At 49.0% G+C, this 22,445-nt stretch overlaps 1 protein-coding gene across 1 annotated transcript in view; it reads left to right on the forward strand.

The window, feature by feature from the left end:
• DOCK3 (dedicator of cytokinesis 3) overlaps positions 1-22,445 on the forward strand; it is a 641,328-nt gene that overhangs the window by 125,415 nt on the left and 493,468 nt on the right. Inside the window, exon 4 of the mRNA XM_045024316.1 lies at positions 13,986-14,041. Within this exon, the coding sequence (XP_044880251.1) occupies positions 13,986-14,041 (56 nt within the window). The remainder of the gene's footprint in view (positions 1-13,985; positions 14,042-22,445) is intronic.

The raw sequence follows: 22,445 nt of genomic DNA on the forward strand, positions 1-22,445 counted from the left end.
TATAGGCATGTAAGATAACTCACTGATCGTCCTGGTGTCCCAGTATGGGGCAGGAGCCCTCCCCTCTTGCACTCACCTACTTGTGCTTTCTCCCGATATCCCACTTCCCCATTTACCTCGGGGCTTTGGTCTCCTTCCCCCGGTGAACTTAGTTTAAAGCCCTCCTCACTAGGTTAGCCAGCCTGCTTGCAAAGATGCTCTTCCCTCTCTTCGTGAGGTGGAGCCCGTCTCTGCCTAGCACTCCTTCTTCTTGGAAGACCATCCCATGGTCAAAGAATCAAAACCCTTCTCTCCGACACCATCTGCGTAGCCATTCGTTGACTTCCACGATTCGATGGTCTCTACCCTGGCCTTTTCCTGCCACAGGGAGGATAGACAAGAACACCACTTGCGCCTCAAACTCCTTTATCCTTCTTCCCAGAGCCACGTAGTCTGCAGTGATCCGCTCAAGGTCATTCTTGGCAGTATCATTGGTGCCCACCTGGAGAAGCAGGAAGGGGTAGCGATCCGAGGGCTTGATGAGTCTCGGCAGTCTCTCCGTCACATCATGAATCCTAGCCCCTGGCAAGCAGCACACCTCTCGGTTTTCCCGGCCACCACCCTCCTCCTCCTCCTCCTCTTGGGAGTGGTGGTCGTGGAACCCCCATCCCTAGGACGGTGCATCTCATGCCTTCCAATCAGTGGAGTCTCCTTCTGCTCTGTTCCCTCAGATGTATCATCCACTCCACTCTCTGCACTAGTACCTGCGGAGAGAACATGAAAACGGTTGCTCACCTGCATCTGTGTTACTGGTACATGAACGTTTCTGGTACTCTTTCCTCTTCTGGAAGTCACATGCCGCCAATTATCCTCGCTGGCCTTCTGTCCCCGCTGCGTAGCCTGCTCTGCATCTTCAGAACATTGTGCCCGCTGAAGCTGATCCTGACGTCTATCCAGGAAATCCTCATTTTCTTTTATGGAACGCAGGGTTGATATTCGTTTCTCCAGACCTTGAATCTTCTCTTCCAATATGGAGATCAGCTTGCACTTTGTACAGACAAAGTCACTTCTATCCTGTGGAAGGAAGACAAACATGGTGCATCCTGTGCGGGTCACAAGAGCGGCTCGCTCAGCATCCATAGTCTCTTCCTTCTACGAGCTTCCTTACTTGTGGCAGAAGCTACTCAGAGAAACCTGTGAGAGGGGAGCCTGAGTAGGCTCTCTCCAGGCGAACTCCCAGGCAAACTCCTTCTGTTTGCCTCTCTGCTGTTCGCTGCTCAGCTGGTTCACAGCTGACTGCCTTTTTAGAACAGTCAGGCCCAGCTGGAACAAAGCACTCCCAATTCACACTGTTCAAACAAGCAATTAAACAATCAAGCACACGGTCAAACTGCCAAACTGTCCCCTCAACAGACACTCAGATACTCACCAGATACTTTTCTGATGGAAGAAAAGATCAGAGGATTAGAGATGCAGGTGGAAACTCTGGTTGAGTTTAGAAGGGAGTTGAGAAGCTCAGACTTGCAGATGGAAGCAGGACCAAAGAACTCTGAGGGGAGACTGCTGGGTGAGGAAAGTGGAGAGTAGACACATGTGACTAAGAACCAGGCAGAGGAAAAGACGGGCTAGTGAAGGAGCAATAGAGCTCAGGAACAGGTTTGCAGAGTTGGAAAATGAAGAAGGGGCATAGCAGGTGGTCGCTGAAGGTGAGAGGGCAAGGAAGAAGAGAAGAGCAGCTGGTCCTATAAGAAGAGTCAATGGAGATAACATCAAATATGAGCCCCAGGAGGATACGGGATGGGTTGCGGAGGATTGCAAGGGTGAACAGGAATCGAGAGGAATTGCAGCCAGAGGGAACAGGGGATAGACCGGAGAATCGCACCGTCACCGGGAAAAGGCAGGACTACGCGATTGGAGACTCCTTACTTAGAAGAATAGACAGGGCTGTAACCAGAGCTGATCCAGAGAACAGAAGGGTGTGCTGTCTGCCGGGTGCTAAGATACGGGATGTGGACCTGAGGCGGAAGAGGATCCTAATAGGAGCAGGAAAGAATCCACTGATTGTCCTTCATGTGGGAACGAATGATACGGCTAGATTCTCGCTGGAATGTATCAAGGGAGACTATGCCAGGCTGGGGAAGATGCTTAAGGAAATCGAGGCTCAGGTGATCTTCAGTGGGATTCTGCCTGTTCCTAGAGAAGGGCGACAAAGATGTGACAAGATTATGACGATTAACAGATGGCACAGGCAGTGGTGCTGTAAGGAGGGCTGTGGGATGTATGGCCACTGGGAGGCATTCATGGACAGAGGACTGTTCTCTTGGGATGGACTTCACCTGAGTAGGGAGGGAAATAGATTTCTAGGATGGAGGTTGGCACAACAGATTCAGAGAGCTTTAAACTAGGAATTGGGAGGAGATGGTTGAGAGATGTCCAGGTAGTCTCCACGACAAATTTTAACATTGAGAGGGAAGAAAAGAAAGAAAGAAAGGATACAGCCATGGGTAGGAGAATGCACATACGGAGAAGGGTAGCGTAGATAGCTGTAGAAATAGCCGTGAAAAAGCTAATGCAATCTTGGGATGCATCAGGCGAGGTATTTTCAGTAGAGATAAGGAGGTGTTAGTACCGTTATTCAAGGCATGATGAGACCTCATCTGGAATACTGTGTGCAGTTCTGGTCTCCCATGCTTAAGAAGGAAGAATGCACACAGGAACAGGTACAGAGAAGGGCTACTAGGATGATCCAAGGAATGGAACACCTGTCTTATGAAAGGAGACTCAAAGAGCTTGGCTTGTTTAGCCTAACCAAAAGAAGGCTGAGGGGAGACATGATTGCTCTCTATAAATGTATCAGAGGAATAAATATCAGGGAGGGAGAGGAATTATTTAAGCTCAGTACAAATGTGGACACAAGAACAAATTGATATAAACTGGCCATCAGGAAATTTAGACTTGAAATTAGATAAAGGTTTCTAACCATCAGAGGAGAGAAGTTCTGGAACAGCCTTCCAAGGGGAGTAGTGGGGGCAAAAGACATATCTTGCTTCAAGACTGAGCTTGATAAGTTTATGGATGGGGTGGTATGATAGGATAGCCTAATTTTGGCAATTAATTGATCTTTGACTATTAGCAGTAAATATGCCCAGTGGCCTATGATGGGATGTTAGATGGGGTGGGATCTGAGTTACTACAGAGAATTCTTTCCTGGGTGTCTGGCTGGTGAGTCTTGCTCACATGCTCAGGGTTTAGCTGATCGCCATATTTGAGGTCAGGAAGGAATTTTGCTCCAGGGCAGATTGGCAGAGGCCCTGGGTTGTTTTTTTTTTTTTGCCTTCCTCTGCAATGTGGGGCACGGGTCACTTCCTGGAGGATTCTCTGCACCTTGGAGTCTTTAAACCACAATTTGAAGACTTCAGTAGCTCAGACATAGGTTAGGGGTTTGATACAGGAGTGGGTGGGTGAGATTCTGTGGTCTGCGTTGTGCAGGAGGTCAGACTAGACCAGGGATCGACAACTTTTGGCATGCGGCCCGCCAGGGTAAGCACCCTGGCGGGCCAGGCCAGTTTGTTTACCTGCCACGTCCGCAGGTTCGGCCGATCGCTGCTCCCACTGACCGCGGTTCTCTGCTCCAGGCCAATGGGGGCTGCAGGAAGCTGCGCGGGCCGAGGGATGTGCTGGCTGCGGCTTCAGATGGATGGAGTGAAAATTACAGATGCAGGCATAAATATACTGCCACATGAAGAGAAGGGAGTTACCTTACAAGAGGACAACCAGTGTTGACAGGGCCAATTCAATCAGGGTGGATGTGGTCCACTCCCAATAGTTGATGAGGAGGTATCAATACCAAGAGTGGGAAAATTTGCTTTTGTAGTGAGTCAGCCACTCCCAGTCCCTATTCAAGTCCAAATTAATGGTGTTAAATTTGCAAATGAATTATAGCTCTGCAGTTTCTCTTTGAAGTCTGTTTCTGAATTTTTTTGTTGTTGAAGTATGGCTACTTTTAAATCTGTTATAGAATGTCCAGGGAGATTGAAGTGTTCTCCTACTGGAATGAAATGGTAGAGTTCATGATTCTAAGGAATGGTAGGAGGGAGAACAGCTAAATAAAAATAATGGATTTCAAGAAGGCTGACTTTAGCAAACTCCAGGAGTTGATAGGTAAGATCCCATGGAAAGCAAGTCTAAGGGGAAAAACAATTGAAGACAGCTGGCAGTTTTTCAAACAGACATTATTAAGGGCATAAGAGCAAACTATCCCACTGCATAGGAAAGATAGGAAGTATGGCAAGAGACCACCCTGGCTTAACCAGGAGATCTTCAACGATCTAAAAATAAAAAAAGAGTCCTACAAAAAGTGGAAACTAGGTCATATTACAAAGGATGAATATAAACAAGTGACACAAGTATGTAGGAACAAAATTAGAAAAGCCAAAGCACAAAATGAGATCAAACTAGCTAGAGACATAAAGGGTAACAAGAAAACATTCTACAAATACATTAGAAGCAAGAGGAAGACCAAGGACAGGATAGGCCCATTACTCAATGGGGGGTGGGAAACAATAACAGGAAATGTGGAAATGGCAGAGGTGCTTAATGACTTCTTTGTTTTGGTTTTCACCAAGAAGGTTGGTGGTGATTGGATGTCTAACGTAGTGAATGCCAGTGACAATGAGGTAGGATCAGAAGAGGCTGAAATAAGGAAAGAACAAGTTTAAAATTACTTAGACAAGTTAGATGTCTTCAAGTCACCAGGGCCTGATGAAATGCATCCTTGAATACTCAAGGAGCTGACTGAGGAGATATCTGAGCCATTAGCGATTATCTTTGAAAAGTCATGGAAGATGGGAGACATTCCAGAAGACTGGAAAAGGGCAAATGTAGTGCCAATGTATAAAAAGGGAAATAAGGACAACCTGGGGAATTACAGACCAGTCATCTTAACTTCTGTACCTGAAAAGATAATGGAGCAAATAATTAAGCAATCAGTTAAGATAATAAGGTGATAAATAACAGTCAGCAGAGATTTGTCAAGAACAAATCTTGTCAAACCAACCAGATAGCTTTTTTTGACAGGGTAACAAGCCATGTGGATAGGGCGGAAGCGGTAGATGTGGTATATCTTGACTTTAGTAAAGCTTTTAATACTGTCTTGCATGACTATCTCATAAACAAACTAGGGAAATGCAACCTTGATGGAGCTACTATAAGGTGGGTGCAAAACTGATTAGAAAACGATTCCCAGAGAGTAGTTATCATTGGATCACAGTCATGCTGGAAGTGCTGGGTCCGGTTCTGTTCAATATCTTCATCAATGATTTAGATAATGGCATAGAGAGTACACTTATAAAGTTTGCAGATGATACCAAGCTGGGTTGCAAGTGCTTTGGACCTGCTGCATACAAACAGGGAAGAACTGGTAGGGGAAGTAGGGTGGCAACCTAGGCAGCAGTGACCATGATATGGTTTCAAGTATCAGAGGGGTAGCCGTGTTAGTCTGGATCTGTAAAAGCAGCAAAGAGTCTTGTGGCACCTTATAGACTAACAGACGTTTGGGAGCATGAGCTTTCGTGGGTGAATACCCACTTCGACATGCATCCGATGAAGTGGGTATTCACCCACGAAAGCTCATGCTCCCAAACGTCTGTTAGTCTATACGGTGCCACAAGACTCTTTGCTGCTTTTACATGATATGGTTGAGTTCCGGATCCTGACAAAAGGAAAAAAGGGGAGTAGCAAAATACGGACCCTGGACTTCAGAAAAGCAGACTTTGACTCCCTTAGGGAACTGATGGGCAGGATCCCCTGGGAGACTAATATATGAGGGGGCAAGGAGTCCAGGAGAGCTGGCTGTAATTTTAAAGAAGCCTTATTAAGGGTGCAGGAACAAATAGTCCCGATGTGCAGAAAGAATAGCCAATATGGCAGGCGACCAGCTTGGCTTAACAGTGAAATCTGCAGTGAGATTAAACTCAAAAAGGAAGCTTACAAGAAGTGGATATTTGGACAGATGACTAGGGAGGGATATAAAAATATTGCTAGAGTATGCAGGAGTGTAATCAGGAAGGCCAAGGCACAACTGGAGTTTCAGCTAGCAAGGAATGTGAAGGGTAACAAGAAGGGTTTCTACAGGTATGTTAGCAACAAGAAGGCGGCCAGGGAAAGTGTGGGACCGTTACTGAATGAGAGAAACAGCATAGTGACAGATGTGGAAAAAGCTGAAGTACTCAATGCTTTTATCTGTGAAGACCGAGACAAAAAGATCAGTTCCCAGACTGCTGCACTGGGCAACACAGTATGGGGAGGAGATGAGCAGCCCTCAGTGGTGAAAGAACAGGTTAAGAACTATTTAGAAAAGCTGGACATGCACAAGTCCATGGGTCCAGATCTAATGCATCCAAGGGTGCTGAGGGAGTTGGCTGATGTGGTTGCAGAGCCATTGGCCATTATCTTTGAAAATTTGTGGTGATTGGGGGAGGTCCCAGATGATTGGAAAAAGGCAAATATAATGCCCATATTTAAAAAAGGGAAGAAAGAGAACCCAAGGAACTACAGACTTCAGCCTCACTTCAGTCCCCGGCAAAATCATGGAGCAGGTCCTCAAGGAATCCATTTTGAAGCACCTGGAGGAGAGGAAGGTGATCAGGATCAGTCCACATGGATTCACCAAGGGCAAGTCATGCCTGACCAACCCAATTGCCTTCTATGATGAGATAACTGGCTCTGTGGATATGGGGAAAGTGGTGGATGTGATATATCTTGACTTTAGCAAAGCTTTTGATATGGTCTCCCCCAGTATTCTTGGCAGCAAGTTAAAAAAGTATGAATTGGATGAATGGACTATAAGGTGGATAGAAAGCGCCTAGATTGTTGGGCTCAATGAGTAGTGATCAACGGCTCGATGTCTAGTTGGCAGCCGGTATCAAGCGGAGTGCCTCAGAGGTCGTTCCTGGGGCTGGTTTTGTTCAACATCTTTATTAATGATCTGGATGATAGGATAGAGTTCACCCTCAGCAAGTTCGCAAATGACACTAAGCTGGGGGGAGAGGTAGATATGCTGGAGGGTAGGGATAGGGTCCAGAGTGACCTAGACAAATTGGAGGATTGGGCAAAAAGAAATCTGATGAAGTTCAACAAGGACCAGTGCAGAGTCCTGTACTTAGGAAGGAAGAATCCCATGCACTGCTACACGCTCGGGACCGACTGGCTAAGCACCAGTTCTGCAGAAAATTACCTGGGGATTACAGTGGACAAGAAGCTGGATATGAGTCAGCAGTGTGCCCTTGTTGCCAAGAAGGCATATTGGGCTGTCTTAGTAGGAGCATTGCCAGCAGATGGAGGGAAGTGATTATTCCCCTTTATTCATCACTGGTGAGGCCACACCTGGAGTACTGCATCCAGTTTTGGTCCCCCCACTACAGAAGGGATGTGGACAAATTTGGAGGGAGTCCAGCAGAAGGCAATGAAAAGGATTAGTGGGCTGCGACAGATGACCTATGAGGAGAGGCTGAGGGAACTGGGGTTATTTAGTCTGCAGAAGAGAAGAGTGAGGGGGGATTTGATAGCAGCCTTCAACTACCTGAAGGGGTTTCCAAAGAGGATAGAGCTAGGCTGTTCTCAGTGGTGGCAGATGATAGAAGAAGAAGCAATGGTCTCAAGTTGCAGTGGGAGAGGTCTAGGGCCTTGTCTACACTACAGGACTATTTCGAATCTACTTAATTCGAATTTGTGGATTCGACCTTATGAAGTCGAATTTGTGTATCCATACTAAATACACTAATTCGAACTTCTGAGTCCACATTAACGGGGCCGGCGTCGACTTTCGAAGCGGTGCACTGTGGGAACCTATCCCACAGTTCCCGCAGTCCCCGCTGCCCATTGGAATGCTGGGTAGAGCCCCCAATGCCTGCTGGGGGAAAAAATGTGTCGAGGGTGGTTTTGGGTAACTGTCGTCATTGAACCGTCAATCACGCCCTCACTCCCTCCCTCCCTGAAAGCGCCTGCGGGCAATCTGTTCGTGCACTTTTCTGGTCAGTGACAGTGTGGACGCCACAGCACTGCAAGCATGGAGCCCGCTGCGATCCTCGCCGTTTTCTCCTCCTCGCACTTTATCGTCCACCTCTTCCACATTCAGCTGCTGAGAAATTGGGCTACTTTTCAATGGTTCTGCAAGCACTGGGGGACCATAGGGGCCTTTTTACCAACATGAACGTCGTATGGCCGGGCAAGGTTCCTGATGCGTGTGTTCTCAGGAACTGTGGGCTGCTCAGACGCCTGCTGGAAGGTAGTTTCTTCCCGTACCACGAAATAACTGTTGTTGATGTGCATTTGCCTATAGTGATCCTCGGTGACCCAGCCTGCCCGCTAATGCACTTGCTCATGAAGCCCTATACAGGCGCCTGGGACAGCGACAAGGAACTCTTTAAATACCAGCGAGCAGCGAGCAGCATGACCTGTGACTGTTCAGTTTCTTTACAGAGAAGCTGAACCTGCCCCTGTTTCTTTACCCAGTTACTGTTGACTCTCCTCTTCGGTTAAATACCCCGTTCTCCCCGTTTCCTCCACTTCCAAGACACGTGTAAAAATAAAATACATGTCACACTGTTACTGAGGAGAGGTTTCTTTATTCATGACTTTTCGTTAAAGGGTCGAAACTGGAACGCAGACTGCGGTGGGTAGGGTGTGCGCTGATGTAAAGACCGCCTCTAAACTCAAGGAATGACAGGCTCCTGCTCCTACAGCGGTCCGCATTGCCGGACTGCTTGTTTCAACGGAGCCTGCCATCCCTCCTTTTTGGGATTCTGTGTGCGGGGGGCTATGTGGCCTTGTGGCGGAGGAGGAGGGATACAGATTCCTCTGCTGCGTGACTCAGCGGTCCACGACAAGGACCGCTGTATAAGATCTGTACCCGCCCTCCCCCGCTAAAAAGTCACATCCCCACCGCCCACACAGAACCTGGAAACCACCTCCCATACCGACCACGGTGCCTGCTGACTGCACTGTGTGTGTTACCCGCTGCTGATCCGGCCCCCGTGTCTGTACCCTGCGAAAGGTGCCTGGCCTATGCAATTAGCAACGCACTTCCCCACGCACCCCATTCAAACACAGTCTTCAGTGAAGAAACATGACGGAAACAGTACTTAACAGCAAAGTATTTTTATTACTTAAGTACACAGTTATGGGATGGGACTGGGATTGGGACTTGTTTGAGTCCGGAAGGGAAGGACTTATGCAAATGTAGGGTATGAGAGCTTTTGGTTACTTGAGCACTCTGCTGGGGTGCAGTGACAGTATTCACGGCCCAGGGCGGGCATCCTCCTGGTTATTTGGGGTGAGGGGGGTATGTGACTTTGTGGCGGGGGAGGGCGGTTGCAGAGATACTGCCGGGGGCTCTGTCCTGCAGCGGTCCTGCAGAACATACACAAGTCGCCGGAGCGTGTCCGTTTGCTCCCTCAGTAGTACAAGCATTGCTTGAGTCGCCTGCTTGTGTTCCTCACGCCACCTCTCCTCCCATTCGCTGTGTGAGCGCTGGTACAGAGAGACTTTCTCCCTCCACTGCCTCTGCTGGTCCGCCTCGGCTAGGTAGCAGCCCACACATTCATCGAAAATCGTGTCCCTTGTCTTTTTCTTTCGCCGCCTAATCTTCGCCAGCCTCTGCGAGGTGGATGCTGTGGAAGGTCTGGAGACAGTGGAAGCTGTGAGATGGGAAACAGTTAGTTAATTCCTTGCAATGATACTTTTTTGCGAACAATTAACTGAGTCTAGGCTGTCTCTGTGAATTTTTTGTTGAGACCCCTGTGCCTGCTGTTGCACAAATCATTTGCGCGGTGGATTCTGGGTAAATGTCGCCAGTCATTCCTTCCTCCGGGAAAGCAACGGCAGACAATCATTTCGAGCACGTTTTCCATGAAATGCCCTGGCACACGCCATAGCGTGGCAACAATGGACCCTATTTTGCCTTTTGTGTATGTCACCGTATGTGTACTGGATGCCGCTGACAGAGGCGGACCAGCAGCGCTACACAGCAGCATGCTTATGCTTTTGCATGACAGCAGCGATGGTTACCAGGCATACTGCACCGTCTACCATACCATGAACTGGTAAGAAGACGGTAATAAGATGGTCATGGTTACCTGTCCTTTTGCACTGCGCCATTTGGTGCTGTCATAAGTGCCCCTGGTCGATCAGCCAGGGGCGCAAAAGCAAAATTTGGGAATGACTCCCCGAGTCAATCCCTCCTTTTTGGGTATCTAAAAATAGAATCAGTCCTGCCTAGATTATGGGCAAGTGTACTAGAGAACCACTGTATCATACAACCAGAGACCACAGCTGCTCTCTGTCCAATCCTGCATAAATTTTGAGCTGAACGCTATTCACAGGGTGTGCTCCTGAAACAACCCCAGCTGTTCATTCCGTTCTTCCCCCAGCCTTCCTGGGTTCCAATACCATTGTCCCCCCACTTGTGTGATGAAGTAATATAGAATGCATGAATAAGACACAGGTAGTCGTTTGTGAGAAATGAGTGGAAGGAAGCCTCCAGCTGCAATGATAGTCCAGAGATGACATTAAGGGGTGTGGAGGAGGGAGCCACTCATCCCTCTGCTAGTCCAGGGGCAATTGAATCTTTTCTTTACAATGAAGGGTGGGGGCTGATGGAGCTCAGCCCCCTGTTGCAATGATGAGGACGGTTACCAGCCATACTGCACCATCTACCATGAAAAATTAGCAACAGGCGGCCTTGACCGACCTGTCCCAAGCAAGTTGGTATGGTCGTTATGGTTACCAGTCCTTTTGCACTGCCCCATGTGCCAATAGGCTGATGATGAGGATGGATTTCCATCTTATTGTACCATCAGCCATCCATAGCGTGGGGGGAGCAAGGATGTTGGTGTTGAGTGCTGCACCATCGCGTCTGTCTGCAGCATTCAGTACAGATACGGTGACATGTAAAAGAGTCAACAGAGGATTGTTTCCCCTTTAACTTCTGGGGGTCGGGGGGGTGCGTAAATTGCCGAGCTATGCCCCGACCCACCGCGGACACTGTGTTTGACCCTAGAAGCATTTGGAGATCAGCCAAGAATGCAAATGCTTTTCGGAGACAGCAGGAACTGTGGGATACCTTGCGTCCTCGTTCCCCCCTCCCTCCATGAGCGTCCATTTGATTCTTTGGCTTTCCGTTACGCTCGTCACGCAGCTGCGTGCTGAGTCTGTGCTATGCCGTCTGTCCGTTTATTTATTAAAAATACTTTGGACCAGGCGTAATGTAACATTTCTTCCCCTACTTAGATGCAGGAGTCTCCGAGCGAGATCACCGTGAGGACGGGCACTGAAGGAGATAGAGAGAGCATGCTGCGTGAAATCTAGCACGAACCACGGACCTATGCAGCCGTGCTCTGGGAGGCAGTGCTCCCTGAATACCGCATGAAAGCCTCGCGCGGAAAAGTGTGCTATCACGGAGCACCCAATAAGGCAGCTCTCCCCAGGAACCTCCTGCTGATGCTTATCAATTAACGGCAGGAGAGCTTCGTGGCGTTCTCCCAGGAGGATTTCTGTTCTATCACCATATATACAGAGACCTCCTTTTCACACACTTCAGATTCCTGTTATATTAAGAATAAAAGTTAACATGGTTAAAGCACTTACCGACTGCTCCTACCCCTGATTCAGGATCCGGGTTCCTGGCCGGGGAGGGTTGGTAGGGGATCTCCGTGACGGTGATGAATAGATCCTGGCTGTCGGGGAAACCAGCGTTGTAAGCGCTATCGCCTGCCTCGTCCTCCACAAACCCTTCCTCATCTTCCCCGTCCGTGAACATCGTCGAGGAACTGTCCGTCGACACTGTCCCATCATCAGAGTCCATGGTCACTGGTGGGGCAGTGGTGGCAGGCTCCGTAGCGTCCGTTGGCCGCCTTGATTTTTTGGTAGGCTTGTCTGGGGTCCTTGATTTTCACGCGGCGCTGCGTTGCATGACGGCTGTATCCTCTGTCTGTATCATGGCTTTGGAGACCTTCTCGTAGGTCTTTGCATTCCGTTCGTTGGAGCGCAGCTCCGAAAGCACAGACTCCTCGCCCCACACACCGATCAGATCCAAGAGTTCCCGGTCAGTCTATGCCGGGTCCCTCTTTCTATTCAGAGATTACATGAACTCCTCTGCTGGAGAGCTCTGCATTGCTGCCGGTGCTGCGGTGCTCGCCCCGATGTGCAACCAGAACGTCAGATTCAAACCGCCCAGACAGGAAAATGAATTCAAATTTTCGCGGGTCATTTCCTGTGTGGCTGGGCAGAGAATCCAAGCTCGGGCTGCTGTCCAGAGCGTCAACAGAGTGGTGCAGTGTGGGATAGCTCCCGGAGCTACTAAGTTCGATTTCCATCCACACCTAGCCTAATTCGAACTAGCCATGTCGAATTTAGCGTTACTCCACCTGCCGGGGTGGAGTACCAAATTCGAACTAAAGAGCCCTCTAGTTTGAATTAAATGGCTTCCTGGTGTGGACGGTTGAGCGGTTAGTTCGAATTAACGCTGCTAAATTCGAATTAAAGTCCTAGTGTAGACCAGGCCTAGGTTGGATATTGGGAAACACTATTTCACTAGGAGGGTGATGAAGCACTGAAATGAGTTACCTAGGGAGGTGGTGGAATCTCCATCCTTAGAGGTTTTTAAGGCCTGGCTTGACAAAGCCTTGGCTGGGATGATTTAATTGGTGTTGGTCCTGCTTTGAGCAGGGGATTGGATTAGATGACCTCCTGAGGTCTCTTCCAACCCTAATATTCTATGATTCTATGGAGGATTTGATTAAAATTCAAAATGATCTGGAGAAACTGGAGAAATGGTCTGAAGTAAATAGTTTTCAAGTATGTAAAAGGTTATTACAAGGAGGAGGGAGAAAAATTAACCTATGAGAATAGGACCAGAAGGAATGGGCTTAAATTACACCAAGGGATGTTAAGGTTGGACATTAGGAAAAACTTCCTAACTGTCAGGGTGGTTAAACACTGGAATAAATTGCCTAGGGAGGTTGTGGAACCTCCATCATTGGAGATTTTTAAGAGCAGGTTAGACAAACACCTGTCAGGAAGGGTCTAGATAATACATAGTCCTGCCATGAGTGCAGGGGACTGGACTAGATGACCTCTCAAGGTCCCTCCCAGTTCTATGATTCTATGTATGTAACTTCACTTGTGGGAAAATTCATTGATGTCAATAGGAATGTCCCAGTAAGTAATGTTACACATGTCCTGAATAATTATTTCTCAAGATCAGGTCTTTTGTGCTATATATGAAATAACAAATTGATCTACATTCCGGAAAGCCACTGCAGATGATGTAAAGTTGATTTTTTATTGTTATAAAACTTGTTATTCTGGCAACAGCATTCTGCACCATCTGTAATCTATACAATCACAAAGTTTAGCCTTAAAGTGTCAAATCAGAGGATAAAAAGAGGGATGATACATTTTTAAGGGTGGAGTGTGATGGAAAATAGGTTAATTCTGAGGATTAAGTCCATAATTTGACAGTCAGAGAAACCACAATAGATAACAGCGTAAATATTCTTTGAATTAACAGCAAAAATTAACTCTTGTAAAGAGCAAAGAGGAAAAAGTAGAAAGTATTGTTGGAGACCAGTATTCTATTTCAAACCAGAAAATTAATGATTTTTTAAAGTTGCTTTTTAGAATTATAGAGCTTTCAGATGTTTTGGTCTGTTTGCTGTGATATTTTTGTTGGATACATACACAAGTTTGTTTGTTTTTTTCAAGAATGAAAGATTATATAACTTACATAATTGTCAAATCAACATACTGGCCTATTCTGAGATAAGTTGAAGCCATGTGATGTGACTATAATTTGAATATTGATTTTGACAGTGATAGCTTGTTTTGCACCATAGATGAAATTGGAAAGTTGGCAGTTATGAAATGTTTGCTAATTTTGTTATAATGAAAACTGTTCAAAGCTATGATTGTATTTTTCTGACAAGTAGAATTATTATTCTCTCTTGCAGGGGATCTTTCCAGCTAACTATATTCACTTGAAAAAGGCAATCGTCAGTAACAGAGGGTGAGTATTTTTCTTGATTATTAAGAAGTTGCCTCATTTGTGTAAATGGAGAGAATCTGAGAAATGATCTGATTGGAATTTTGAAGGGATATTGTAAAAAACTTTCCTACAAAATGTATTAATTTTCTTTCTTGTTGTGTATGATACTTAGGGCTCTACCAAATTCACCGCTATGAAAAACATGTCACAGACTGTGAAATCTGGTCTACCCCATTGAAATCTGGTCTTTTTTGCACTTTTATCCTATACTATACTGATTTCACGGGGAGACCAGCCTTTCCCAAATTGGGGGCCCTGACCCAAAAGGGAGTTGCAGGGAGGTTGGAAGGTTATTTTAGGGGGCTTGCAGTATTGCCACCGTTACTTCTGTGCTGCCTGCAGAGCTGGGTGGCTGGAGAACAGCAGCTGTTTGCAGGGAGCCCAGCTCTGAAGGCAGTGCCCCGCCAGCAGCAATGCAGAAGTAAGGGTTGCAAAATGCAATACCATACCATGCTACCCTCACTTCTGCTTTGCTGCCTTCAGAGCTGGGTGGCTGAAGAGTGGTCACCGCTGACTGAGGGCGCATCTCTGCAGGCATCAGCGCAGAAGTAATAGTGTCAATACCATACCATGCCATCCTTACTTCTGCGCTGTTGCTGGCAGTGTCTCCGCCTTCAGATCTGGGCTTCCAGCCAGCAGCTGCTGGTCTCCAGCTGCCCTGCTCTGGAGGCAGCACTGCTGTCATCTGCAGCAGTGCAGAAGTAAGAGTAGCAATACCGTAACCCCCTGTACAATAAACTTATGACCTCCCCCCCACTCTTTTTTGGGTCAGGACCCCTACAATTACAACACCATGAAATCTCAGATTTAAATAGCTGAAATCATGAAATTTATGATTTTTTAAATCCTATGAGAGTGAAATTGATCAAAATGGACTGTAAATTTGGTAGGGCCCTAATGATACTCTTTGAATCTTGAAAATCAGATGTCATTCTCTGGGGTTCTGTTCTCCATTTATCAAATGTCACAATTGTATTTTTAATATTGGAAGAATAAAAATGACTGTGTTTACACTCCTCTGGTTGTGCACTGGAAAAGTAACATATGAATGATGTCATCAGTAATATGTACACTTTTAAGAAACCATTCACACTCCTTGCTCACAGTTCTCTAACATACATGGGCTCACTGTTTTATTGATTATAGTATGCTAAGGGACCACAGATATGTAGCCAGCACCTCTTATTTTGCTATGATCAGACCTTCAATTACTTCTCATGATTCTTAGCCTCCTAAGTGCTTAAGTTACTTTTGAAAATTGAACTAGGAGTATAATTTTCAAAAGCATCAAAGAGCCAAAGTCCCTGTTTTTTAAAAAGGGAATTAGGCAGGCACTTTTGAAAATTTTACTTTGTGTGTGTGTAAAAGAGTGTGCTGAGATGAAGTCTAGGTATTGTCACCTAAGAGCAGAGTGTGATATTAATATACAATAACTCAGGGCACATCTTTAAAAATTATCAGCTGTACATAGTCAAAACTTGGGAACAGAAGGCCTTGCTGTTCTGTGACCCCTTTCATGCAATATTTTGTTGACATAACATGTTTCAAGAGAAGGTAACTACGCTAATAACTTAGAAGGGGGACTTGACACTTCAAGATAAGTATCAGTCCATTGAACCATTACAGGTTGAAAAAACTCTGTGCATTGGGTGAAGTGTTGAGTTGGTGTTATGTACCAAAGGAATATAAACTTCCACAGGAAACAGTGAGATCAGTGACCCACAAAGCAGCAAAATCGGTGTATGAACCATTGAAGGCAACATCTCCTTGCTTCCATGATGTGTTAGCAACTAAGACTGAGCTACAAAGATGCTGAAGGAGATCATTGCTGTGAAGAATTGCTCTGGCATATTGAGGAACTGTAGGAGTGCAGGGCAGAACAATCAAGGGATACAGAAACACTGTCCAAAATAAAGCCAGTAATAAGAGCAACAGAGAGCTGGAACTAACCTAAATGGCTACAGTCGCATAGGCGGGCTCCTTAGCTGTGTTCAGAAAGGAATATAAAAGTAGCATGTTCTAGAAGGCACTGAGGTATTGGCAGGTGATTTCAGAAGGCCAAATATCTTGCCTACTGGTACTTTAGAGGGCCAAATATCTTAGAGGTCTAGAGGAGTTCCAGCCTTTCTTGTGCTAAGGAGTTGAGCTCCAAGAGTAGGGATCTAGTTATTATTCACAGACAAAAACCTATATTAAACTAAAGTGAAAGTTGAGAGTACACATCAGGTAACATGGGGTAAAAAAAATTTAAATAATGTTGTAATTATTCCCCAAAATAAGCGTTGCAAACCCAGGACCACAGCCACTAAAATGTCTTAATCGTGATCAGATGGTTGCTCTGTGGTATCACTTTTCTGTCAGCCTAGATGCCTATATTGTATGTAGCATTTTGATTGTGTATAGAAGTTGTGCCATCATATAATCTAAAACCTTATAGTAATGCAAAGATGTAAGGGATTGAGGCCTATATCCTCAAAAGATATTTAGGCACCTAACTCCCACTGATTTCAATGGGAATTAGGTGCCTAAATACCTTTGAGGATCTGGGCCTTAGTGTTAGGTGTGCTGTGGAAATCTTGGCCAAGATTTTCAGAAGTGTCTAGTGATTTGGGGTGCTTTCAAGTTTTCAGTGACCAATTTGAGACACCATAAAAGGGCCTGATTTCAGAGGGCAGGTGCTCAGCACTTTCTGAAAAGAGATTCAAATTGAGCACCAAAATCTTGAGGCACTGAAAGTCGCAATTTTTCTGAATTTGTTCCTCTGCATTGCACACTCCTTAATCATCAGAATTTCTCCCAGCCAGCCAGGAAGATACTGTGGGAGATGTAGGAAGGATCTGATAGAGGGAGGGATCCTATTCCTGCATTCCAAACCAGTTCACTGATATCCTAGTTCAGCAGTTCTCAAACGGGGGTACCCCAGGGGGTCTGCAGGCCCCGCTAATCAACACCTCCCCCTCCCTCAACTCCTCCCCCTCCCTACCAGCACCTCCTGCATGCCAGAGAACAGCTGTTCAGCAGCGTGCAGGAGGTGCTGGGAGAGAGAGGGAAGAACAGGGATGGGGTGCGCTTAGAGGAGGGGTGGAATCATGTCGGGGGCTGCCGGCCCTGCTGATCAACTCCTCCCCCTCCGTCCCGGTGCCTCCTGCATGCCAGGGAACAGCTGTTCGGCAGTGTGCAGGAGGCACAGGGATGGGGTGTGCTTGAGGGAAGGAGCAGGAAAAGGAGGGGCAGGAGTGGAGCTGGAGCGGAAAGAAGTGGAGCAGGGGTAGGGTCTTGGGGGAAGGGCGGAGTTGGGATGGAGCATGGGGCTGAACGGGGTGACTTGGGGGGTCCGTGAAAATTTTTAAATCAAAATGGGGGTCCTTGGGTTGCTAATGTTTGAGAACTGCTGTCCTAGTTCATTGTGCGTATGGTTTGGAGCTAGGCAGTTCTAAGATGAATTCTCACTTCTTTCCCATCAGTCTTGATAATTCATTGCACTTTAAAATCCCTATTTAGAGAGGCTTCACATCAATACCTCTAAAAGGTTCCGCTGTTCTTTTTCGAGTACTGGTCCCTCTGGGTATTCTCTGTGGGGTGTGCATGCACTCTGTTCACTTGGGACCAAAAGTTCCTCAGTAGCAGTGTCTATTAATCTGTGCCTACATGCCTCCTCATGTTGAAAACCACTGGCATAGATGGCGTTGTGGACCAACTACCTCTTCAGTTCCTTTTCTACAGCTCACAGTCTGGGATGAAATACTCCTGTGTCTGTATTCTCTTCTTTCACTTGACATTTATCTTTAAATAATTGTAAATAGTTATTTCATTTTTACTTTTAGTTATCTTAAGTCTAGTTTACTTAGGGTTAAGGTGGGTGGCGGGTTCCTTTCTCACCGTGTCCCTCCATGACAATGGGGCCTTATCCTTCAGGATTCTGCCAGTTCAAAGCTTGCTTTGCAGGTAACAAACAGTGAACCCGAACACCTGGGTTCCCCAGAGATGTCTCCCTACAGTGTCCAGCCCTTTCCTGAAACATTCATAATAGTTAAGGGTATGTCTAGACTACAAGAGTAGTTCGATTCAACTTAACTCGAATTTGTGGAATCGACCTTACAAAGTCGAATTTGTGTATCCACACTAAGGACACTAATTCGACTTTGTGAGTCCACACTAACGGGGCAAGCGTCGACATTGGAAGCGGTGCACTGTGGGCAGCTATCCCACCGTTCCCGCAGTCCCCGCTGGCCATTGGAATTCTGGGTAGAGCCCCCAATGCCTGCTGGGGGAAAAATGTGTCGAGGGTGGTTTTGGGTAACTGTCATCATTCAACTGTCACTCCCGCCCTCCCTCCCTGAAAGCACCGGCGGGAAATCTGTTCGCACACTTTTCTGGTCAGTGACAGCGCGGACGCCACAGCACTGCGAGCATGGAGCCCGCTGCGATCATCGCTGCACTTATGGCCGTTGTCAACTCCTCGCACCTTATCGTCCACCTCTTCCACAGTCAGCTGCTGAGAAATCGGGCAAGGAGGCTCCGGCAGCACGGTGAGGACATGAAGTGTCAGAGTGGCATAGCCCTCTCAGAAAGCACGGGATCCCGCGCCGTGGAGATCATGGTGGCAATGGGTCATGTTCATGCTGTGGAACGGCGATTCTGGGCCCGGGAAACAAGCACGGACTGGTGGGACCGCATAGTGCTGCAGGTCTGGGATGAATCACAGTGGCTGCGAAACTTTTGCATGCGTAAGGGCACTTTCCTTGAACTGTGTGACTTGCTGTCCCCTGCCCTGAAGCGCAAGGACACCCGGATGCGAGCAGCCCTGACTGTGCAGAAGCGAGTGGCCATAGCCGTCTGGAAACTTGCAACGCCAGACAGCTACCGGTCAGTAGCGAACCACTTTGGCGTGGGCAAATCTACCGTGGGGGTTGCTGTGATGCAAGTAGCCCACGCAATCGTTGAGCTACTGCTCTCAAAAGTAGTGACCCTGGGAAACGTCCAGGTCGTCATAGATGGCTTCACCGCGATGGGATTCCCAAACTGCGGTGGGACCGGCCCACCAGGCCAGCCAGTATATTAACAGAAAGGGCTACTTTTCAATGGTGCTGCAAGCACTGGTGGACCATAGGGGACGCTTTACCAACATCAACGTCGGGTGGCCGGGCAAGGTTCATGATGCGCGTGTTTTTAGGAACTCTGGTCTGTTTAGATGCCTGCAGGAAGGTAGTTTCTTCCCAGACCACAAAATAACTGTTGGGGATGTGGAGATGCCTACAGTGATCCTCGGGGACCCAGCCTACCTGCTAATGCCCTGGCTCATGAAGCCCTATACAGGCGCCCTGGACAGTGACAAAGAATTCTTCAACTACCGGCTGAGCAAATGCAGAATGGTGGTGGAGTGTGCGTTCGGACGTCTCAAGGGGAGATGGAGGAGCTTACTGACTCGCTCGGATCTCAGCGAAACCAATATCCCCATTGTTATTGCAGCTTGCTGTGTGCTCCACAATCTCTGTGAGAGCAAGGGGGAGACCTTTATGGCGGGATGGGAGGTTGAGGCAAATCGCCTGGCTGCTTATTACGCTCAGCCAGACACCCGTGCGATTAGAAGAGCCCAGCAGGAAGCGCTGTGCATCCGGGAGGCTTTGAAAGCTAGGTTCCTCAGCGAGCAGCGTGACCTGTGACTATTCAGTTTCTTTACAGAGAAGCTGAACCTGCCCCTGTTTCTTTACCCAGTTACTGTTGACTATCCTCTGCAGTTACATACCCTGTTCACCCCGTTTCCCCCCTTCCAACACACGTGTAAAAATAAAATACATGTTCCATTGTTACTTAACAAAGGTTCTTCTTCGAGTGATTGCTCCTATGCATTCCATGTAGGTGTGCGCGCCGCACGTGCACGGCTCTTCGGAACATTTTTACCCTAGCAACTCCGGCGGGCCGGCTGGCGCCCCCTGGAGTGGCGCCGCTATGGCGCTGGATATATACCCCAGCTGGCCCGTCCGCTCCTCAGTTCCTTCTTTCCGCCCGTGACGGCTAGTAGGAACAGTGGAGTGCTCCCTTACCTCCACAGCCCTAGCGTTCTCCATAGATTTAGTGTATATAGTTGTATCATAATTTGTTAAAGTTTCTTGTTCTAGTTGTATAGTTAGTTGTATAGTATAGTAGTTAGGGAATTAGAGGGGTTAGCCCTCTTCTTCCGCCCCGGTGCGGGCTTATGCCCGGAGCACCGGGATTCAAGCCCTGCGTGGCTTGCCAGCGGCCCATGCCGGTGAGTGACCCGCATGACTCCTGCCTCCGCTGCCTCGGAGAGTCGCACAAATCGGATAAGTGCCCGATTTGCGTAGCCTTCAAGCCGCGTACGAGAAAAGAGCGGGACTCTCGTCTAAAACAACTCCTTATGGAGTCGGCTCTCCAACCTCCGGCGCCAGCTCCATCGGCGCCGAAGCCTGCCTCCGTGAGCAGCGCACCGGCAGCACCGAGCCGCTCCGGTGCCGACGCCTCTCGGCACCCGGCACCGAAGATCCGGCACCATTCCCTCTCCCCGGGGAAGAAGCACAAGGTGCCGAAGACGGCCTCTGCGAAGCAGCAGCAGAAGCCGTTAGCCCAGCCACCTCCGACGCAAACGGTACAGGCTGAGGCAGTGCACAAGAAGTGCACCGGGCCGTCGACTCCGGCGCCGCAAGGCCCGTCGAGTCCGGCACCGCCCAGCTCCCCGGTACCTACCGAGGAGGAGCTGAGGCTCCCGTCCACGCCCGAGGCGTTCGCGACGGCGAGGGAGCTGATCGACCTCACCGCTGATAGGGGCCATCAGCTACCGGTACCGCCGGTGTGGACACTCAAGTCCATTGGGAAGCCGCTGATGATGCGCCCTCCTTCCCCTGGCGGCCGAGGTGATCGCGGCACCACGATCCGGTCTCGATCCCGATCTCGCTCAATGCGCCGGTCACCAACGCACCGGGCCCGATCCATGAGACGGTCAACGTCGAGACACCGCTCCCCGTCTCGTCGCCGGTCGCAGTCCTGGTACCGCTCCCAATCGCGGTACCGGTCGCACTCCCGGCGACGCTCCAGGTCCCGGTCGCCGAGTCACCGGCACCGCACCAGGTCCGGCTCCAGGCATCGCGGGCGACGTCGAGAGTCACGCAGCCGCTCAAGGCGCCGCCGCTCGCGCTCGAGGTCCGTCTCCCGGCGCCGCAGGTCGAGCTCCCGGCACCGTCGGTTGAGCTCCCGGCACCGCGCCACGCGCAGATCCCGCTCGCCTGTTAGACCGCATGACGACCGGCACCGTCCTTCGGCACCGGAGAGACAGTTTACTCCGGCACCGGACGTCCGCCCGGGAACCGCTACGGCTCCTCCCTGGCCTTCGAGGGAACCCTCAGTTGCTTCCCCTGAGGGCAGTGCGGTAGACTTCCGAGCGGGGTCTCTTCCGCAGGACCATGGACCCCAGCAGTGGGGATTTTGGGTACCCTGGGCCCAACATGAGCAAGGGCCTCCCCTTCCACCGAGGCAGCCAGGCTCGGCGCGTTCGGTGCCAGTGGCCACTATCAGCAGGCCACCCCCGTCTCCAACGCCACAGACCGCCGCTCACGGCACACCGTTGGGGCATGAGACACTGGCACCTGATCGCCCAGAGGCAGAGCAGGCACCTGAAGAGGTGCTGCCAGGTCACTCCTCGTCCTCCTCTCCCGACGAGGCTGTGGCAGGGGCGTCACCATCAGAACCCCCGCCTATTGACCTCAAGGCGCACCAGGACCTTCTCCGGAGGGTAGCGAAAGCCATCAACCTGCCCATCGAAGAGGTCCAAGAGGTCGATGACCCCATCATGGATGTGGTGGGAGCAGACGCCCCCGTGAGAGTAGCGCTGCCATTCATCCACACAATCCAGCGGAACAATGCCGCCATCTGGCAGTCGCCTTCCTCCGTCCCTCCCACGGCACGCGGAGTGGAGAGGAAATATTCTGTCCCGCCCAAGGGGTACGAATATCTTTATGTGCACCCAACTCCGGACTCTTTGGTAGTCCAGTCCGTGAACGACCGGGAGCGTAACGGACAGCCTGCCGCTGCGCCGAAGTCCAAGGAGTCCCGGCGCATGGACTTATTGGGCCGCAAGATTTATTCGGCGGGAGGCCTCCAGCTCCGCATTGCAAATCAAATGGCCCTACTATCCCGATATACATTTAACATCTTGGGATGCCTGGGAAAATTCGCGGAGCTGACCCCGCAGGACTCCCGCCGAGAATTCTCGGCGCTCCTGGAAGAGGGAAAGCTGGCCTCCAGGACCTTAATCAAAGCGGCGGTGGACTCAGCGGACTCGGGGGCCAGAACCGCGGCGTCCAGGGTAACCATGCGGCGCATTGCGTGGCTCCAGTCTTCCACTTTGCCG

The sequence above is a fragment of the Mauremys mutica genome, chromosome 7 (genome assembly GCF_020497125.1).
Source record: "Mauremys mutica isolate MM-2020 ecotype Southern chromosome 7, ASM2049712v1, whole genome shotgun sequence".
NCBI classification, from domain to species: Eukaryota; Metazoa; Chordata; order Testudines; family Geoemydidae; genus Mauremys; species Mauremys mutica.